Genomic DNA, 20,920 nt, shown 5'->3' with positions numbered 1-20,920 from the left:
CTGCAAATTTGCCCTCTTACAGGATCTGTAGCCATCGGTTTTCAAAGTCACAGTAAATTTTGCTGATGCAAAAACCAGCTTGGGTTACCTGTCCTAGGAACTGGAACCCACAATTTGCTTGTGTGCTGTGAAAGCGTAGTAGCAAGGACACTATTGTGTTCTTGTACTAGCAAGGAAAACATTATTTCATGCTGGTACAAGGGGCTGGAGAGACATAGCCTGGAACTCATCTTGCTGTAACAAGAAGTTTTTTATGTCATGCAGTCCTGTTGTCTCAAGGCTGAATTACAACAAGCCTTATGCTGAGATGAGTTAAATACGTGTGTGCAGTTGTTTTACTTTGTCACTCAGAAGGTTTGCTGACTTTAAATTCTGCAGTTAGAAAAGTCTGTTGTACTGTTGAAAGGCCAGACTTGTGCATTGTGTGACCCCAAATGTCTGAGGCACCATCTTCTCTCCGTAAAAATAAGACAAGTCTGTAATTCTTGGATTTGTCCTTTCCTGGCCACTTGATCTTAAAATGACTGTGGTACTTCATGCCTCCATTTTTCCTTCTGTAAGGTGGGGCTGATGGTTGCTTGCATTTTAAAAAGACTTATTCAAACCAAACAATCTTCAACTCTATCAGTCATAGCCTGTTCGACGCTACAGTTTCTGTGAATGGACTTAATAGTCTGATTTTCAGTTTCTCGAATAATTTCATCTACAATTAGATGTTTTCTATCCCTTCTTGCTGTGTGTTTGGCCTTCAGACAGGCTGTACTGTTGGTGATAGTAGTCAGAGAAGCCTGGGCTCAGGGGAGCCTCATGTTCAGATTTACTGAAATGCTGGTAAATTATTTGTTACAAATTACAATTAATGGCTGTTACGTAGTTCCCACTGGGCCTTGTAACTGTAGATAATTCTACTTAACTGGAAACACAAGCCATGTGTTAATAGATAAATATATACAAGTTGTCACATACTTGTCACTGCACAGAAAAATAGGGTTGCCTAAAATCAACCCAATGCTATAAAGCATTTTTAGCATGTATCTCAGTGGAGTAATGTGGATTTAACTTCCAGAATGTAATCTGACATGCTGTATCACTAACTATGCTTATTGTTCAATTACTCCCACGAGCCTTTTCTGTTCCTCACAAGCAGTTGGCACAAGAGTCATTAAAGGACTTTGCTGCTAAACGCATTTAGTAATTTATACCCAAGCTTGAGTTTTCTGATATGGTGTATTGAGACACTACTCAAAGGGTCTATGCATTTTAGCAATTAAAAAGTCCTTTAAACTGAGAGAGCAGTGTAAACTCAGAGTGAGCAGATGAATGTGGATGTGAAGTCGACAGTATTTGAAAGGTGGACCAAGCTGCACCTGAAGATAACGAGCAATGGACATTTGAATTGCTGAAAGCACACAGTGCATTGGAAGCACCATCTGGGGGAAGCTTTTCTAGCTGTGATATTACTGCAGTGTGGTAGGTCCTGAGTATTCAGGAAGGGAATTCTGCTATTAAGGAGGCTGTCTTTGGTGCCACGAAGAGTAGCATTCTGCTAGAATAGAGGCCTCATCTACATATAAACTGGTTGTCAACATGTGTGCTTTGCAATGGATTGTAAAAATACTGTGGTTTTATTATTTTCTTACTGCATACAAGTATAAATGGTACTAAGTGGGCAGGTAGGAGTGGGTAACGAGTAATTTAGAGATCCAGTCACCTATGAACTGTTTAGTGCTTTGTTGCTGGTTCCTGGTGCTTTATTAGAAGCTATCACAACTGGTTTCTTTCCTGCTCACAGCTACTCTATTAGTGCTCAGTTTAATGATTCTTTTTCAGTAGGTGATTAATTCTGCCTCCTGATGCTACCCTCCTGAAGTATTGTCAGCAGCCCTTACTTTTTGTTTTGGGAAATACGGAAGAGGATGTAGACCAGAGATGTTTTTAAAATGTAAATAAAAGTCATTCTTTCTACTTTTGAGTGAAAATTCAATTATATGTAGCTAGGTTCTACTGTAATTGATATTTCAATTAGATCTTGCTTTATGAAAACTTAATTAAAAGATCAGGTGAAATGTGGCCAGATTATAAGGAAACAAGATGGGAGACAGTAATTACTTCGTAGGGTTCCTTTGGCAAGAGTGCTGTAAGGATTCAGAGCTCCTTCCGCACTCTGCTGTTAGGTTTTTCCTCAAATATGAGGATTTCTTTATACATTTTCTTTGTGAAAGTAGAGCAATGCTGTAAGTGCAGAACTTGCAAAGTTTGTATTTCAGAGAGATCCTGCGTTTAGTTGTTTTTTCTTGGTGGCAGCTTGTGCATGGATCTTTTAAGTTAAAACTTCAACCTGACATGAGAATGTTTTGTCATTTTGAAAGAGAACAGGCTTTCATTTTCAGCTTTAAATCTTTCCTTTTTTAAGGACAGAATCCCCTTCTTAGTGGGAGCAGATATGAAGGAGTTAAATAAAATTAACCGGAGGCTGTGTGTAGTAGCTATGCCTCAGAGTACAAGAGAGCCGGGGCACTTAGAGGCTGGGAGGCAGCAAACTCAAGCAGCAGAATATTTCATTGCCTGGTTAATCTTGCCACTTAAATTGATTTATTGGAACTTGTGCAGTGCAAGTCACAGGAAAAGCAGATTTTATCTTAACAAAGATATTTGCTGCATCTATGTTAATTAGAATGGGATTGTCAGATATGCCATTTTAAATGCCAACTCCTAATTCTTCTTAAAATTTCTTGTTTTCACTGTTCTATTATTGGCTAGGGGCAGCACAGCAGGCTGCCGGATGAGAGAATCAGTGCAGTGCTCTGAGTTACAGTAGTGTGTTTCAGATACCCATCTTTATTTCCTTTTAATCCTAAGGTTGGCTGGAGTTACCAGGGTCTTGTATCAATTAAGGAGATTTACGGAGGACATCTCAATGTTTGCCCAGCTTTCCGTGCAGGCTGACTTACAGATCCTCCTCCGTTCTCGCCTGTTGATGTGCCTGGAGAAGGAAAAGGGGGCAGGAGGAGCTCTTGGGGACACCTTGGGAGCTGTGCTCCTCTCATCCGTGGTTCTCACACCCATTTGCTCTGAGCGCTGTCATTAATAATGAGGTCTGCAAAGTAAAAGGTGGAGTAACGTGGCCCTGCTAGCAGAATTACATCTGCTGTTTGGAAGCTGGCTGCCCATTGCAGTGTGTCTAGAAGCCTGCAAGTTGTCAAAAGGTTTTCCTGGGATCTTCTGTCCTCGACCCATCTCTTCCCTGAGACCTTGAGACTTGCAGCGTTGTTTTAGGAAGCTCTTTGACAGTCTGTTTTCCAGATAAAATTTAGCAGTAGCTTCTTCCCACCTGCAGCATCCACCCACTCCTCGTTAGCTGAGACTCTCCTCAGCTTTTTGTCCCTTAGATGTTGGTAATGGAGTAGTTGATCTGTTCCTTTTTTTTCCTTCAGGACTTGACAGCTACTGTCTTGGGTTTTTTCCAGAAATGCAGCAGCCTTATTCTTCACTTATAACAATTCTTTTTTGTCAGTATAAGCAACTGATGGAAGTAAATACACAGCAAAATAGCTTAAAGTACCCTTGTATCCTTTGACAGCTTGAGTGTTACACCGTGAATCCTGCAGTTGTGACTGCCGATCCAGACTATTGCAAGTCATTTCTAGGGGTAAACCTACATGGCATGAAGAAGTTCAGCAATGGTTTGTCCCCTTAGTGCAAGATCTGGCTGATTCAGGCTGAGAGTTGGGGGTGTTTTGCCTGGAGAAGAGAAGGCTTCGGGGAAACCTTATCGTGGCCTTTCAATTACTTAAAAGGTGCCTATAAGAAAGATGAAGACAGACTTTTTAGGACAGTGTGTTATGACATGACAAGGGGTGATGGTTTTAAACTAGAGGAGAGGACATTCAGACTAGACATGAGAGAGAAATTTTTTACGATGAGGGTGGTGAAACACTGGCCCAGGTTTCCCAGAGAGGTGGTAGATGCCCCATCCCTGGAGATGTTTAAGGCCAGGCTGGTTGTGGCTCTGAGCAACCTGATCTAGTTGAAGATGTCCCTGCTCATTGCAGGGGGGTTGGACTAGATGAGCTTCCAACCCAAACCATTCTATGATTCTACAATCATTTTCCAAATAGTCAAAACCCTTTCTGAGACTTAACCACTTTCCTTGAGAGATCCCTACCTGGGATTCTTCCATAGGGTGTTCCCTTATTAGAGTTGCATTTCACTGGCACCAAGCAGCTGTTACTGAAATGGTGGTGAGGAAACCCCAGACCATGGGGAGGAGGTGCACAGAAGATAGACACTTAACCTGAGCTGCTTCTCATAAAGCAAAGAAATGCGCAGCACTTGGACTATGGACTCAAGATGTTGACTTAACCCCTGTGCACTGGGAACACCCTTACTCTTCCTATCATACCGAACGTGCATGCCATGGAAAGTATTTTGAGAAAGAAGTACTATACTCCTTTCCACCACCACCCCCATGCTCCAATAGTGCAAATATAGACACCATGTATTTTCCCATACAGTCAAAAAATGTAATTTATTATCTCTACATGGATGGATCATTTGTGTTTGTAGACTCATTCTTGTTTGTGTATGATACCACTAGTATAGAAGGAAAATGAGCACTAACTGCTACTCATATATTTTAATTATAGTGATAGTTAGACTTGCACTACTGTCATGAATGCATTATAATGATATAATTGAAACTTTTTTTTTAATCAGGCTTTAGACTGTGAAAGACTTACAGGGCTTTTGTTTGGTTTTTTTTAGAGCAATAGTTGTAAAATCATATAACTGGTACCTGTCCCTACAAATCATGCTGTTTCTTGCACAAGTGGGTAACTAAATGTAGTAATTCATGTCAAAATACAGTTTTCTGCATTGATGGATGCACTGTATTTATCCATTGCAAGCACAAAATCACTGAGACTGCGAATTAGACATCAGTATTTTTATGAATGGCTTTCCAGAATAGTGGATTAACACATTAAATGTTATTCCATTGGTTTTGTCTAAACTACTAATTTTGCTATGAGATTAGTCTTTCTAGATTAGTTTTTTTAATTAATAGCAAGTGATAAGTAAGAAAATGTCTTCATCTTAATGAAACCTAAAGCAATTTACAGAGAAGTTAGCCAGATTAATCATTTTAATAATTGCATTTATAGAAAGAGATGCTGTTAAAACCAAGTTACTTTTTGGTTGAAGAGGGCTTTCAGGTAGGATTTGAAGGTGTGCTTTTAACTGAGCTGTAGTTCAGCTTCTGAAGCTTGTTTGTGTTTGTTTAGATATCACTTCTGTTAGAATTAGTTTATGGTGGGTAAAGCATCACTGCAGTAGGACTAGGAAAGAAAAAATGCTTTCTGAACAACAGTGCAATGTTGGAAAGGAGTATTCATTTTATGTGTAGCTCTCAAATCATTACCCTTGTCCTCTGAAAATAAAATTTCTCTGCGTAGGACGTCTTTGCTGATCCTTGAAGCATTCAGCTGTTGTTCTGGGGTTTTTGGTGTGTGTGGGTTTTGGTTTTTTTTTTTTTTTTTGTTTAAAACCATGTAAAGGTTGCATGGTGTTTGTAATGCTGGCTTTCTAGCATATATGGATGGTCATGCAGATGAGACCTACCAGATTTTTCAGGGTCATTATAAAACCAGACTTCCCTGCGGGGAATGGCTGTTTGCTTGGCTGGGTCAGCAGAAGGAGCTGGGTGGCCACTGTTAGTGCTTGGTGTGACCTCGAGTTCATGTCAGTCGCCAGGTCAAACGTCTCGAATGGGAAAGGGAGCAGCTGAGATGCAGATCTGCGTCCTGCTCTGCTGCCTTGCTGGTAGGGGCCAAGTCCCTGGCTGGGGAGTGACTCCTGGTCTTCGGCCATGACTGCCCCGTGACCTGGCCAGTTCATCTGCCTGTTTTTCCCAGGTGTAAGCAAGCAGCACGTACAGTGCATGGTCTATGTGTGCTAGAGAATGTCTATAGCAAAGCACCGCTTCTGTATAAATTACTGTTTATTTGAACTGAAAGCTTCACTTTTGAAGTAGATTAAGTAATGCTTAAGTGTTTGTACAAAGTGTCATAAAGAAAACTGCTATGTTGTATTTATCATTTTCAAGTGAAAGAAAAATAAAATGCCCTTATTTTCTGAAGTGAGAAGCTTTTGCAATACAGTAAAAATAAAGGTTGCATTGAGTAGTATAAAAATCCGTGTTCATTCTTGTGCAATAAAAGATCTTCTGCAGCTTCTAAGTTCACAGAATCTTTGCAAATAGTGCTTGATCAAAATTAATTCAAACCCAAAGAAATTAGGACTTTTTACTAGTTGCTTTTAGGGCTATCATTTATCTTGTGTTGATACAACTGTTCAGAAGTGCACTTTGCAATTCCTGGTACCTTTCAAGTAGAGGGAGCCATAGCAAATTCAGTACTGAAGATGGGGGGTGCTCCCTTCTCTGCATGCCTGTCTACACACACGTACTTTCAGAGAAATAATTTTTTCTATTTAAGCTTTCTTAAAAAGTGCTGTTCTAGAAATAACTAATCTGCTGCTGTCTGGATCACTTCAGAAAAAGGAGAAAGAAAATCCATTTCAATGTTGAAAGTTGCTGAATGCAAATAGATAACTGTGTAGGTGACCCGACAAAAGACTTCCCAAGTCTTTTGTTTCTTGAAAATGTAGGTACAGGTTAGCAACCTATTACTTTTCTTATATATTTTGAAGAAACTAGAGCTGATAAGCTAGCTTGATTAATTACCAGTTCAATTGTTACAATTTTATTATGCTGTCTTCTAGCTGGATTTCTTTGAGGAATGATTCAGACAATTGTTATATGAAACGGGGTAAATCTTAAAGCTAGATATGTGGATAGATTTGGGCAGCATAAAGGGAGTAACTTGTTGAAAGAAATCCATGTGAGCCATAAGGAGAGACTGAATATGGGTAACTAATTCTGGGTTAGTGGGAAGCGTAAACTGTGATCTGATATCTGCAGTGCTAGGTGTGCACTTATGCTTTGGACAGTTGTGAAGATTTTGCTGCAAATTTTGTGGATGTTTAACTTGATTATTTTGTCTCTGGTTGATAAAATCCCACTCTTTCACTCTGACTTTGCCGCTCAAAATAAATTTTCTCTTTATGTGTTTGTGGATTGCTGTAACCTTGAACAATCTTAAAATAACTTTGGCTAGAAGAAATGATTTGTTTTAAAAATTCTCTTCCCATAATGAGCTGTTCTATGTATAGTACTGAGGCTGAGGTTGAATAGGACGCTACAGTTCAAGTGGTTCTAACATTTATAATAGTTACTTTCATCTGACCTTAAAAAGTTTCCCAGTTTTAGTTGCTTTCATGTAAAATTCTGTTCCTACTGTTTGGCAATTTTCCATCGAAGTGTTTTTCCACCTTCTAGCTCTTACTCTTTTGGTGTCCATAGAGTGTGGCATGTTTTGTATCCCCCTCTACCTTGGGGTGTTATTAATATTTGGCAGAACCGAATGCCTGCAGCTTTATGACTGTGCGTAATACTTCTTAATTTACTGCGTTTGTGTTATTAAAGATTCCTGCAAATTTTTTGTATGTTTTCATGTTTTTGCTAGACTAGGTTTCCTTTTAGTAAACTGAGTAAAACAGGTTTTATTTTTATAAGCTTTCTCACTCTGGCCTGTACATGGTAGGTTCTTGTCTATCTTGTCTCAAAAGTCACTTACTTTTTCCCATTTCATAACCATCCAGTTTCCAGGTTAAAAAGATTCTCTGGCTTGCAGAATTTCAGTGTAGGAAGATTAGTACTGTGATAAATAGTCGCTTCTTGATTACCCAATTTGTTGAATATTCATGTCTCTCTACTGTAATTTGTTGTTTTCTTATGCTCTTCTTGCAAGATAATGCTCTGGAGATGTCAGGGAAGGGTCTTAGTGCTTTCATTATAAAGGAATTGTACTCTGTGTTGGCATCCTTATTTTTTATGAGTTGGGTTTGCATCTATATCTTTTGATCAAGGGGGAGTTTGAAACTTGAAATTAGTTTTGTGTGTAATGCAGTTCACAAAGGCTAATGCTATCTTTTACAGGGTTTGCGTTTACAATATGACAGTTGTGGTTGTTTCTAGTGGACACAATTTGAGGTTCTTTTAGGTGAAGAGGAACTTTGTGTTCTTACTGTTACATACAACAGTGAAAAACCTTCTCATGGTTGACAGAAGGAATTATTCATCTAGGATTATTAAGATATGATTGTTCTATAAATATGAAGCAATAACAACTAGCAAGGAGCTTCATTTATTTTTCTTCAAATTGTTTTGGCCATGGTCTCCTTCACAGTTGGATGCCACAGAGTAACGTAGATTTCTGGCACTGATTACAATATTGGTCACTCTGGTTTGGGCTAGTGGCTAGACAGGGAAATAAAGATCTGCAGTTACCTAGTATATTAGATGTTCAGCAGTGCAGGTTCCTTAACTACAGTGAACCAGCTCTCTCTGATTTATTAAATTAGTGTTTAAATAAAATACAGGACTTTAATGAAGTCTGCTGGCTGTGGACCCCCAATAATAGAGGAGATGCACCTAAATCTGTCTGTTAATGTGGGCTTAGTGCTAGTGGTTTGTCCCATGGTCCTTATGGGTTTCAGGGCTCTGCTGCAGCCGAGTACAGTTGTGCCACTGCCAAGAGATGGACTTCTACTGGGCTGATGGAGGGGAGGGAGTGAAATGGGGAAGGCTGCTGCCAGTCATCCTTGGAATAGCTTGCGGAAACTACTTACAAGCTGCTCATAATGCCTTTGCTAGACACGTGCGGTGGGTGGAAATCCTAGGTATTAGAGGGGACATGAGCTTTCCCCTGATGCTCCCACTCGAACACAAGCTGTTTCAATGAAGGTTTTAGCTTCATGTGCTGGGAGGGGGCTGTTGCACTGGAGTGGTGCTCAAACACGCTGCTTGCTTGAGTGTTTCCTGTTAGCACGTTTAATGAAACACTCCAATATCCTCTTAGGTTGGCTGTCATCACTGAACTCTTAACTGTAAGAACAGAGAGGGACTCCACAAGACTATGGAAAGGCTTAATTTTTGTTGGATTGGGCTGTATACTTAAAATATGTAGTGAATTTGTCAGTAGAGGTGGCCCATTGGTGCAGCTCCTGTATGTGTGTTTGTGAAAGCTCATGGGTTTTTCAAATAAATGTCCTTTGTGGTTAGAATGTATCCACATTGTCAGTGATGACAGACATTCTTCTCTCCACAAAGTACCTAAATGGATTCTTCTTTAGATTGACAGTAAAGAGTATACAATTGTGGAACTTGTCACTCCTTTCAAAAAGTTAACCAGTGTGTTGCCCTTATCCTCTTGAATATTACTATTCAGATATGAGCAACGTTCTAAAATTATTGGTTGGCAAGAATGCTGCTCTTGTGAGAAATAAAGTAAAAAGAATGTAATTTGTGGGATCACAACTGAAAGAAAATACTTGATGTAAGTCTCTTTGTCTGAATAATCTGATGTACTTCTGGGATCAATAGTGTTTCAAGGCACTAAATTTAGATTGCATGTCCAATAGCCAAGATGTAAGAAGTTTACCAGATTTCCTGCAAAGTTGCTGGAAGAAAACATGAGCCTGGTGTTCAGCTGTAGCTTGGCAAGTTTTCCCTGCCCTCTTTGGAATTTGGTATTTAATTACAAAAAAACACCAAACAGCAACCAAACCTCAAATTCATATTCAGACTTTCTTGTAGCATAACAACCACTATTAAGCTATTTATTAATGTTTAATTCCTGATTCTTTTTGCTATAAACTTGCTTGTTTACCAGGTTGCCTCCACAAATCCTCCCATTGTGGAATCACTTGCTAAAGCTGCTTGAAATCCTTACAAGTGCTACAAACCACTTATGGGCAGCTTCTTAATGACGTGAGCTTTAAAGTTGGTTGCGTTAAATTTTAACATTTTAATGAAAATTTTATATAACAAGTTCATTCTAAGAGATATTAAAAAACCCCAAACTACTACCTTGGTTAAATGTTTCAGTACAGCTTTACATGTTAGTGAGGAATGCGTCCTTCCCATGAGTATTCTCCAGAAAGGAAACGCTTCAGTAATTCCTGTTCCTGCCTGTTCATTTGGAACTCCTAACAATACAAATCTCTGTCATGAGCTGTGACTGTTCTTTGTTGTTAATGTGATTAATGGCTTAGTTGCTGTACTCTGAAATAGGACCAGGGTTGTGGTTTGGTGTGTCGGTTTTTTTGGGTGATTTTTTTTTTTTTTTTTTTGTGATTATTTCACATCCTGATTTTAGTTTCCAACTGGCCAGTTGGGAGTCCTGTGGCAGTTCAGGCCAGTCTCAGTTCTCATACATAGTCCTGCCTGTAGGCCAGTACAGGCTTTTAGGCTTTTGATCTCATAGCGAGCTCATCGTGTTTAAGGGAACTGAGGGTACAAACCCCTTTGTGGGCAGGTGGATGTCCTCTTGGCTGGTTGCTTTCCCTGGTTCATCTGGTGTTGACACAAAGCATGAGCTGGAGGGAAGGAGGGAGAGAACCATGGCACTAAGAGACCCCAGCTCCTGCATGTGCCTCTTTAGCGCTTCTAGTCAGCCATCAGTCCTCTTTATTCCTGAGCATGAAGGGCTGCCTGGGTTGTCTGAGTGGTGTTTTTTTTTTTTTTTTTTTTTTAGAGCTACCCAATTCTTGTCACTTATTTCTTGTGTTTATGGACCTTTAGGGTTGCAATCTAAACAGCAACAACAAAAAAAATTGTTAGGAATGTTTTTGCTGCTCCTGACACTGGTTATTGGTTGACGCCAGTGAAATGACTGACACCTCCCTGCTACCTTAGAGCTTTTTTTATTATGCTAGGAGTAAAAGTACATCTCGTTCCATTTTCTGTCTTCAGCTTTTGTTGCTCATATATTGTTTTTGTGACGCACCTTCTGTCCTGTCTGCTAGACACACAGCTGGAGCTGTAGTGGAACACTTGGTCTTTACAGACATTTATATGCACCTGATCTTGAAAAAAAGTCTTTAAAATTATTCCATCTCTCTAGTATTTATTCCCAAGGGCTTTTTATAAACAAGAATGTGGATTCCTACATTAATCCTTTTGTTTTGCTACATTAATATAATCTCTTAAAGTATATTTTTCGTTCTTCTAATTACCATAGAAGTTCTCCTTCATGACCTTTTTCTCTCTGTTGTCAGTAGGATTGTGGACTTCATTCCTGAACTACTTAATGAATTCTTTATAATACTTATATGTTCATACTGAAAATACCTTTCTGGTATTTTCACCTGCTTTCTATTGATTGTCTTAAAATTGAGCTGTGCACTGTCTTATCTCTGCTTTCCAATGATAAGTCTGCAGATTATAGTACCAACTCCAGCAATTCATCTCCTAAGTGATTTTAAAAGTGAAAAAACATTTAATATCATTATTTCAGTCCATCGTGTCATCTGTTGCTTCCTGTATAATAACTAGATGCACCTTGTGGTCTAAATTTAAGAAACCTTCTATTATATTTTTTCTGAACTATATTCTTTAATGAGGGCAGAAGGTTGATGCTGTGGTTACTCAAGTGGGTGAGGATTGGGCTTGCCTGCTCTCTCCTCTCAGATTTCATAGCTGTGGTGCATGATATAGAGCTGAGACTTTCTCTGACAGATTTCCAGTTAATTGTTTTCATTTTCTTTTCCTCACATCTTGTCACTTACCAGCTTTATTAGTTACTAATATACTTGCCTGCAGCAAGAATCTTTTATTTGGTGTGAGCAGTTTAACAGTGAGAGCATATTAGAAAATGTCATCTAAGTGTAAATGAAAGCATTCTCATATGAAGGATTAAGAAAAGATTACATTGCAGCCATATTTATTTTGCTAGGAAAGCTGTTAGTTGTTTTCAAATTTCTTTAATATCTAATCTATTAAAATAACTACATAACTAAAGCTGGTTTTGTGTTTTAGAGATATTTATAGCTGATTAACATTTAATGCCTTGCTCCTGAGTATGCCTTTTCACAAGAACTTATTCTCCTGTGTTCTAATATGTCTGAAATTCAATCATAGAATGTCCTGAGTTGGAAGGGACCCACAAGGATCGTCGAGTCCAACTCCTGTCCCTGCATATGACAACCCCACAGTTCACACCATGTGTCTGAGGGTGTTGTCCAGTCTCTTCTTGAACACTGTCAGGCCTGGGGCTGTGACACCTCCCTGGGGAGCCTGCTCCAGTGCTCCAGCACCCTCTGGGGAAGAACCTTTTCCTAATGTCCAACCTAAACCTCCCCGGCACATCTTCCTGCCATTCCCTCGGGCTCTGCCGTTGGTCACCACAGAGAAGAGATCAGTGCCTGTTGGTCACCGTAGAGAAGAGATCAGCGCCTGCTCCTCCTCCTCCCCGTGTGGGGAAGCTGTAACTGTGATGAGGTCTCCCCTCAGTCTTCTCCAGGCCGAACAAACCAAGTGACTTCAGCTGCTCCTCCTGTGTCTTCCTCTCTGAACCCCTCACCAGCTTTATAGCCCTAAATTGAAATTAGAGTAGGAAAATCTGCAGAACATTGGTGCATTCTAGGGCAATTGAAGGCAAATCTGTAATGTGAATAACATTATAGAATTTTAAACATTATTTCCTTAAAGTGCTATGATACTTTTTTTTCCCTGGAAATACTGAATATAACTTCTTCTGAACTGAGGTTTTCGTTTGGATGTTTTGAACCTGTAGGTTTTGGGAAACCCGGCAGAGAAAGTAAGTTCTCAGTATAAAGCCAAAAAGGCTGGTTTTGAGAGCAACATGGTGAAAAGTCTCTGGGTGAGAAAGCTGACATGGCTGTCGCAGATGGTCAGGACCTAACTGAGCATGGTCCAGGGCAATCTGTTCTAGCTGACCCTGCTTGGACAGGGGTTGAACCATATGATCTCCACATGTCGCTGTCAATCTAACCAATTCTGTGTGATTTTGAACGAATACTCTAACTCTTTAGGTTTTTCCTAGGAAATCATGTACTACTCATTGCAGGTTTGATAATAAAGAACAGCTGAATGATGTTTGCTGAACGCTGGTGATAGCTGTTGGTTTGGTCATTGGCATGGCTCTGATTTTTTCGGTACCTGAGATCCAGATTTGGCTGGCATGTTTTGAACAAGGTTTCTCTGCAGCTACTGTGTAACATCAGCCTTCATTAAGAGCTGAATGAGGGGGTTGAAAGCGGCTTTGTCTTGCAGTGTATATTGGTTTTGGTTGTGCACCTCTTTCTAACTGCTTTTCAGTAAAATCCACGTACAGATGTTGCCATCTTTACCTCTCAAATTAGCTTCATTAGATGACTGATTTTCAAAGACACCTTTTGGGGAGTAGAAGTTATTTTTCTAACGCTTTTAATGGTATCCGTGTTTGCAGGGCTTGGGGGAGGATGAATGCTAGGGACTGACTTTAAATAGCTTCCAAGAAATAGATGGTAAGGCAGTTTTGTCTTTGTGTCCCCCAAAAGACAGAAACGTAAACACAGGGGGGGGAAAAAAAATGGTTATTGCAAGACCCTGTTCTGTTTCTATACCTGTTGACTCCTCGTTGGAGGGCTTGGTCTCTCATTTCATTCATGCTGCTCCGTGTTCAATCATCTTCCCTCATTTCCATCTTGCAAACAGCAGGGAAGGTGTTTATGGGCCAAATGATAGAATAGCCTCTGGTAAGCAGACTTTTTTAATTTTAATTTTTTTTTTTTTTTTTTTTTATCCTCCCCTCCTCACCCACCCCCTTGAGTCTTTGAGGTACCATGGCTTTTTACTGATGATTGATCTTAATAGAGTAGCAGAGAGCAGAGAATGAATGGCCTCAAGAAAACCCTCTGGAGGTACCAACATCTGCTCCACCGAGTCATGAATTGCCAAACCTGCTGATTATTAGCAGCTTGTTTCCGGTTTTAACAGGGGAATTACTCCATGCTGGTTTTGCTGCTGAGCTTTTCCTAAGCCTCTGCTGCCCATCGCAGGCTGAGGTCAGGACACGGGGCTTTGGGCTGTGCCCTGCGGGGCTGGGTGTCCTGGCAGGGGGACGATGGCCACGCTGTTGGTGGGGAGCCAGCATGAGGGTGCAAGGTGGCGCCCCGAGGCAGAGGGAAGGCCGGGGAAGCAGGGGGACCGGTGTCCCCAGAGCAGGGCCCTGCAGGGGTCTGGCCCTTCCCCTCTGCCCCAGCCTGGGCCGCTGCCTCACACGGGGCCTCAGCAGCCTCTGCATGCAGAAAGCGGACATGCTCCTATGCTTTCCCATAAAGGCTTTTCCCTTGTATATCTGCAATCTGTGTCTCTTTAATCGTGATTAGTTCAAACGCTGATGTGAAAGATGTGAGAGAAATATCCCTAATGGTGGCCTGCATTTGAAAAATTGCTTCTTTATCAAATACGCAAAGGGCTATTTGAATGCATTTTTTTCATGATGCATTCTGGTTGGCTTTGAAAAATGGTTGAATTTTTTTTCCTGACAGTTTTATGTATTTTTTGTTTGTTTGTTTTTTGTTTTTTTTTTTTTTAAATTCTGCGTGGGTTGCTCATTCGGTATGAGGAGGAGGAGGCACTGGCATGTCCTGGGAGGCTCTGCCAGGAACTGGGTTATTGCACTGAGCGGCTGCTGTGAGCGTTCACCTATCGTAACAAAAGATCTTCTGATGCCATTTTATTATTAAACAATCTATATTCCCTGCTCCAGCTTTTGGAGGCTCCCAGCGGTTCTGTCAGGCTAACATTGTTGCTAAAGATGATTTTGTGCGCAGTTCGGTGAGTCAGCCAGGCAGCGGGGCGCCGGATGAAGCCTCCGCCATTTACTGGTGAAGTGTTTTTGCTGTGACGTGAGCCAGGAACCATGGCTGTGCTTCAGGGGCCATGTGCACACCTTTAGGTGACCCTCTGTCTTGTTGGGGATACGGTGCTGGCCTGGGGCTGTTGGTGTGGACGTGGTGGAGCTGCCCCAGGCTGGGAGATGTGGTGTCTCTGCTGGGGCTTGACTGTGCTCACCATGCTCAGGTTGTATCTCCACTGGCTTCGGTCAAAATGTGGTTTTATGTGTGTGCTGCCAACGTACTTCCAGTTTTAACTACAAAAGAAATCGCTGTTGGTTGCCACTGTCGGTCCTCTTAGGGAAACAGGTATATAAATTTCCTTTAGATGAGAGCATGACTCGTTTGGTGGCTTTGGACCACCAAAGCACGTACTTCACCCAGATCTGGTCTTCATACACCATTGAACTCCTGTTTTTACAGCTTGTGTGTGTGTTGCACACAGGCATTTCTGTCTTTTACCCAAATGGCTCATTTGGAGACATCACATAATTTGTAAGAAATGCTGCCAGTGTTAAGACAGAATAAAAGGCAGCTGTGCTTTAGTTTCAGTCCTTGTTTCCTTGTGGTAGAGTTGTTAACACTGCATATGGAATACTTATAAACCAAGTCAAAAAACAATCTGTTCTATATAAAAATAATGACATTACACAAGAATAATAATGCTTGACCTTGCTTTTTCTTGGAGGTGGAAACCATGCTGAAGTTCTGTTTGAACTTAGAGCTGTGAATTCTTGGCATCTTCAGTTAGTCACTTTGACTTATGTTTGCTTACTTGCATCATAGCAACTCTTTTTTTCAAAGCTTTTTATTCTTAGTATACATGCAGTGTGAATTGAAGTGAGTTATTCCTTGTATCATCACATCAAACCTTGAGCTTGCAGTGCAGCTGCCAGGAGCCAGTGTATGTGCCCATTTGCTCTGGGTATGCCTCTAGAGTTAATTAGGTGCATTTTCTTTCTTTTCTTCTTTTGGAACCTGGAAATCAAATTCTTCCTGCCTGTTTCATTCAAATAGTATAATATTTTATGACGAAAAGGTGATATAGTATCTCTTTCAATTATATAACTGTAGTTTAATTTATTCTTGTAGGTGTAGCATCTATGACTGTGCCGGTGTATATCGCAGAAGTTGCTCCGCCGCACTTAAGAGGCAGATTAGTCACCATTAACACTCTGTTCATCACCGGAGGGCAGTTTTTTGCAAGTGTCGTCGATGGACTCTTCAGCTACCTCGCGAAGGACGGATGGAGGTTTGTGAATCTTCCTTGCTGAAAGCGAAACTGGCGTGGTCGTGATTGAGTTGACAGCTATTACAATTCTTGTTGATAAAACAGACTTTATGTATAAAGTGATAAAACTATATACTGAAATGGAAGTCCTGCTAAATGATATACACACTGCTTTCACTTAGGCTCACTATTCACAGTATGCTTAGATTTTTTGAATTTACTAAACTTTAAAATGGATGAACAATAAATATGCACGAATAAGTTTGAATGATTGTCGTGATGTTTATGAAAGTAGCTTGCCTTTTGCATTTAGAATAATTACATGCTGATTTTTTTCAAAAGGCACATTTCCAATAAGTATGATGCTGTATGTGCAAAAAAGAGGTGTATTTTGAATAATCTTAATCTGAGCATCGTATAGGGTGATACAGCAGCAGAAATCTTAAAGGAAGGGGTGGTGGGAGGTAAAGGGGATAACAGGGAGTGTCTGCCATGGTTTATTGCCGCCTTGCCTTAAACCTTGACAGCAGTAGTAATCCAATCAGAATTAAAGCGAAGGGGATTGCAGCATAACTTTATAGTTACGTGTAAGTTATAGAACAATATGAATCTCTTTTACTCTGCTTTCTGGATGTTGTTTTCTTCCTGTAGGCATCACCAGGTGTTTCTGGACTGCAGCTTTATACCTACTGTCTTGATAGTGGTGTGTCATTTGAGAGATGAGAAATTTTGGTGGCTCAGTATTTTACTTGCAGTGCTGAGTTGAAAAAATAATTAACAGAAATGCGTGGGGGGAATAACTATGCATCCTGACTTCTGGAAACCTGTGCTTAATGATGTGTGCTTTTCTCTTGAAACACTCTTGGGACAGGGATGCATGTTGTTGTAGGGGCTTCGATTTCTGTTGCTACAGCCTGGAATCATTTTGCTGTTTGAAAATCCTGATTTGAAGGAGCCTCCCCCACCCCCAAAAGCTTGCAACATAAGTATTATTACATGTTCTGGCTTCTGATGCAGCTAAATAGGAATTTCTAGGTGCACTGATGTTTGAGGTTTAAGTTAGGAGCAATTTATTTGAGACTTGGTACACAGAAGAACTTGGAAGCTCATCTTTTTCTAGTATGTAAAGAAATGTGCGTTAAAACAAAAAAAAATAATGTTTTCTTCTTAATGAATCTGTGGTTTAATTTGTGCATGTCTGAAGATTCAAGAAGTTTGAAGGTTTAATTTTTTGTCCGTATGATTGCTTCCTTTGCCTCTTTTGTAAAAAGATGTCATATTTTGACCTTAAAAAGTCACTTCATGCTGATTTTGTTTAATTCTAATTTAATATTAAGTTTTAGCCATCATTGAAAGAAAAAGTTAGTTTTATAGGATTGCTAATGCTTTTCTACAGCTAAAGGAATATGCTCATTTTGAGAAGAAATAATGGCACGCAGTAATGCTTTTCTAGGTAAAATACAAACTAAAGCATTTGATCCTCGATGCAAATTTTTCAGTAGTTGCTTTATTATTTTAAATTAACATTTAGCCTAAATAATTTGCGAATGTATTGGCTTCCTGCGCATAGGTCTGGGTGGGAGGAATAGACAAGTAAAGATATTTATTTAGAAATGGAACTATGAGTCACTGTTACTGGTAGAGGCGTTGTGCACTTTCTGTTTAGGCAGATTTAAGTTCAGTTTTCCTCAGTGGTGAGGAATTCAGCTGGGGGAAGCTTTTGTGGATGTAAGTCTGTGGGTTTTTTCCTTTTAGTGGGCTGATACATAGGAGGTGAGGATGTGTTTGTAATCTGTGTGTTTCAGTAAATACTAGTGTAGTGGAAGAAAAATACAAGCTAAGAAAGTATTGATCTTATTGGAGCTGTGGCTATTGTTTAATTGGTCAGATAAACTAAGGTATTGCCTAGCGTGATTTTTTTTGCAGCTCGAAAGCAAACTTATAGGCTTCTTCAGAAAAGATCAAAGAGCTAACAGTGTTGTATAGGATGTGTCAGTTTTCAAATCAAGTGGTGACGTAGGATTGACAAGTACAGTTGTACGTAAGTGATAATTTAACTGAAAAGTATCATTCCAGATTGTTACACACATTACAATCTTTTGATATGTTACTTTGTAAATCTATTTAGCTAAAGTGGAAGATTAAGTGGAAGGCAATAGTCATTGTCAAATGTAGATTTCATATTTTTGTAAAACATGGTGTTCTACATGCCACTATACCTTAAATAGGAATGAGGCCCCCACCCACTGAAGTGCTGCAGAACTGCTGTCAGAACTTCCACATTGGTGTAACTTTTTCTTCTGTTTGGAGCAAAAAATTAACTGCCCTGGTAAATTTGGGCCTTTTAACCTATCTGAACTGAAACAATTAAAAGTAAAATCTAGAACCTGGGGACTAAGACTAAGAGGTTCAGTGTTTGATTGCAGCTGTGTGAGATGCTGAATTTGGAAAATCTCCCAACAATGGGCATTTTCACTTGGCAAGACAACTTGTTCAGATGTTCAGTCACTCGTACTGCGAATATTTGCTTTCCCTCATCTTTGATCTGAGTTTTTCTTGTTGTAGCTTGTGACTGTTGACTATTGTCATCTCACAGTGTATCTCTGGGAAGAGTCTGTCTCCATCTTCTCTATGAGCTCCTTCTCAGTTGTGAATGTTGCAGTTAAATCTCCTCTTGATCATTTCTTTTTCTGGACAGCAAAAACCAGTTTCTCTTGGCCTGTTCTTTTATGTCATACACTCCAGTTGCACTACTGCCTTTGTGACCCATTGCTATTCCTGGTCTGATGTTGATGTTCCCAGTCTTTGTCTTCCAGGTTCAGCACGGTGTGTTGAGTAGAGAGGGAGAATTGTTTCTTTTAGCCTGCTGGCTTGTGCTGGATGACTTTGATAACATGGTAATTCTATGTTTTATGTACATGCCAAGTACTGATCTGCCAGATTGAGCCAGTCGAAGCTGTTGATGATGCACTGGGCAGAAACTGAGGCTGTGCTAGTGAAGAAGTGTCCAAGGGTTTGCAGCGGCGGTGCTGGAGCTGTTAATTGGCAATAGTGTGCTCATCTGTCCTCAGCGAGTTTTCTGCAACCTGAGGCTGAGCCGGGAAGAGCACAGGTGGTCAATCACCTGGGAAGAATGGCCAGCGAACACATGGGGAGAAACCACAGATGTTCACTCCTGAGTCATCGCCTACAGGAAGGAAAATTATATCAATTATTGTAGCTCTTAGTGACTGAATGGTGAAGTATTGGAGTGCTACAAAAAACAATAAGGAACTTTCCTTTGTCTCAGCTCTGCTTGCCCTTGGAAATGCTGAATATTAAATTAAAAGTAAACCAAAGAAAACAAACATTTAACCTGACTCTTGTGTCAGGTTAGCTTTATAAACCCTGCTAATGCCATCTTAATAGTATTGCAGCAGTATGTCTGAGAAGGAGAAATGTTACAGCAGACTTATTAAATTTCATGCTGGATTTTTTCAGGTCTGCTAGACATCTGGCTTCAAATGCAAAGTCTTGTACCCTGTATAGGAAAGAACTATATTAGATTTCTGAAAGCTGGCTCGCTGCATGAAATGTCTAAAATTGCCTGCCCTAACTCTAAATTGGTTATATCAAAGTTGCTTGATGGGCAAATTGCAACAACTCTTGAACTGGCAATGGCTGTGTGCTCTTAACAGAACATTTTCCTTCTGGCCTGCTCCTTGTACTCAACTTTGACCAGAAACATGTCAATTGGAAACTGACTGTAGTGACCAAGCACTTTCTGTACATTTCTTCTTTATCTTTCCTGTGATAAACACTCCAACAGAGCCCAACTGGTTGCCTTAACAGGCTGGATCAAGCTTTTGGGAGTGTCAATTGATTTTGCTTCCTAAGATGATTGCAGGTAGCCAGCTGTTTAATTCTGGAGGCTCTGCTGCATCTAAGGGACTGAAGGGCTTTGGAGGAGCAGAAATTGAGTAATCTGAGTGAAAAGGACTAAATTTCTTATTTAGATACATTAAAAGATCCTTTTGCTTGCAGTTTGACAGAATAAAATGACTGTGTTTTTAATTTCTGTGTTTTTGTTCTACTTTTCATTTGAAATAGAAAAAGCTTTCTAAATACCACTCTAATGCAGATACTGAATATACAGTTTGGTGAGCTTCAATGGTGAATGTGTAAAGGTGATTCTGCATACAGCTACCAAAATATTTGTGGAAAGGGAAGAGTATAGGAAGAAAGGAGGACATTAATGAATGAGAACATTAGTTTGAGGAATGAGAACATCAGTTAATTAGTGACACTTGTTAGATGTGTTGGCTGAAGATAAATCAACTAATAATCTTTCCACAAGCTTTGTGTTTTGAATTTGTCTTCCATCTGCTTTTCTTTTTTTAACTAAGGATGAGCTATGCCATTCTTAAAGTGTTAGAAAATAAGAGCCTTGCCCACGGATTTCTTTCTAGATCAAGATTTGCTTGTATGACCTGTTGGAAATTTTTGCTGGTTTTAGGAAGAACTTGAGGGCTCGGCTTGGGGATGGCAAGACTGGCCTGCATGCATGGTGTCCCAGGATGGCCATCCTCTTTGCATCACCTTTTGTGTGTTCTTTTCCCCATTCTCCTGTTTTCTGCCCTGTTGTATTCTTCACGTTTTTTTAAAATTAAATTTACAAATGCCTCTAAGGAAGTCTTTTTCCCTTTTCATCCAAAATGCGTTTGGACTTGACAAATACATTTGGTTCATTGCCCTGAACAAGGTTTTCATTAATGGTTGTGCTCTCTTTCCTGCTCTGTTAGCAATCTTATTTCATAGTGTGCTTTATAAAAACATCCAGGTGAGAGGCTGCCAAATCGTCTGTGAAAGCGTGCATCCTGGGGGCTGAGCAGAGAGGAACAAATCTGC

The 20,920-nt window shown here is 40.1% G+C and overlaps 1 protein-coding gene across 1 annotated transcript in view; it reads left to right on the top strand.

The window, feature by feature from the left end:
- SLC2A13 (solute carrier family 2 member 13) overlaps positions 1-20,920 on the top strand; it is a 154,651-nt gene that overhangs the window by 12,730 nt on the left and 121,001 nt on the right. The window contains exon 2 of the mRNA XM_065842048.2: positions 15,895-16,054. Coding sequence (XP_065698120.1) covers positions 15,895-16,054 — 160 coding nt within the window. The remainder of the gene's footprint in view (positions 1-15,894; positions 16,055-20,920) is intronic.

Source organism: Patagioenas fasciata, chromosome 1 (assembly GCF_037038585.1).
Source record: "Patagioenas fasciata isolate bPatFas1 chromosome 1, bPatFas1.hap1, whole genome shotgun sequence".
Classification (NCBI taxonomy): Eukaryota; Metazoa; Chordata; class Aves; order Columbiformes; family Columbidae; genus Patagioenas; species Patagioenas fasciata.
Note: the sequence above shows the minus strand (reverse complement) of the source record. Positions and strands in the feature narration are given on the sequence as shown.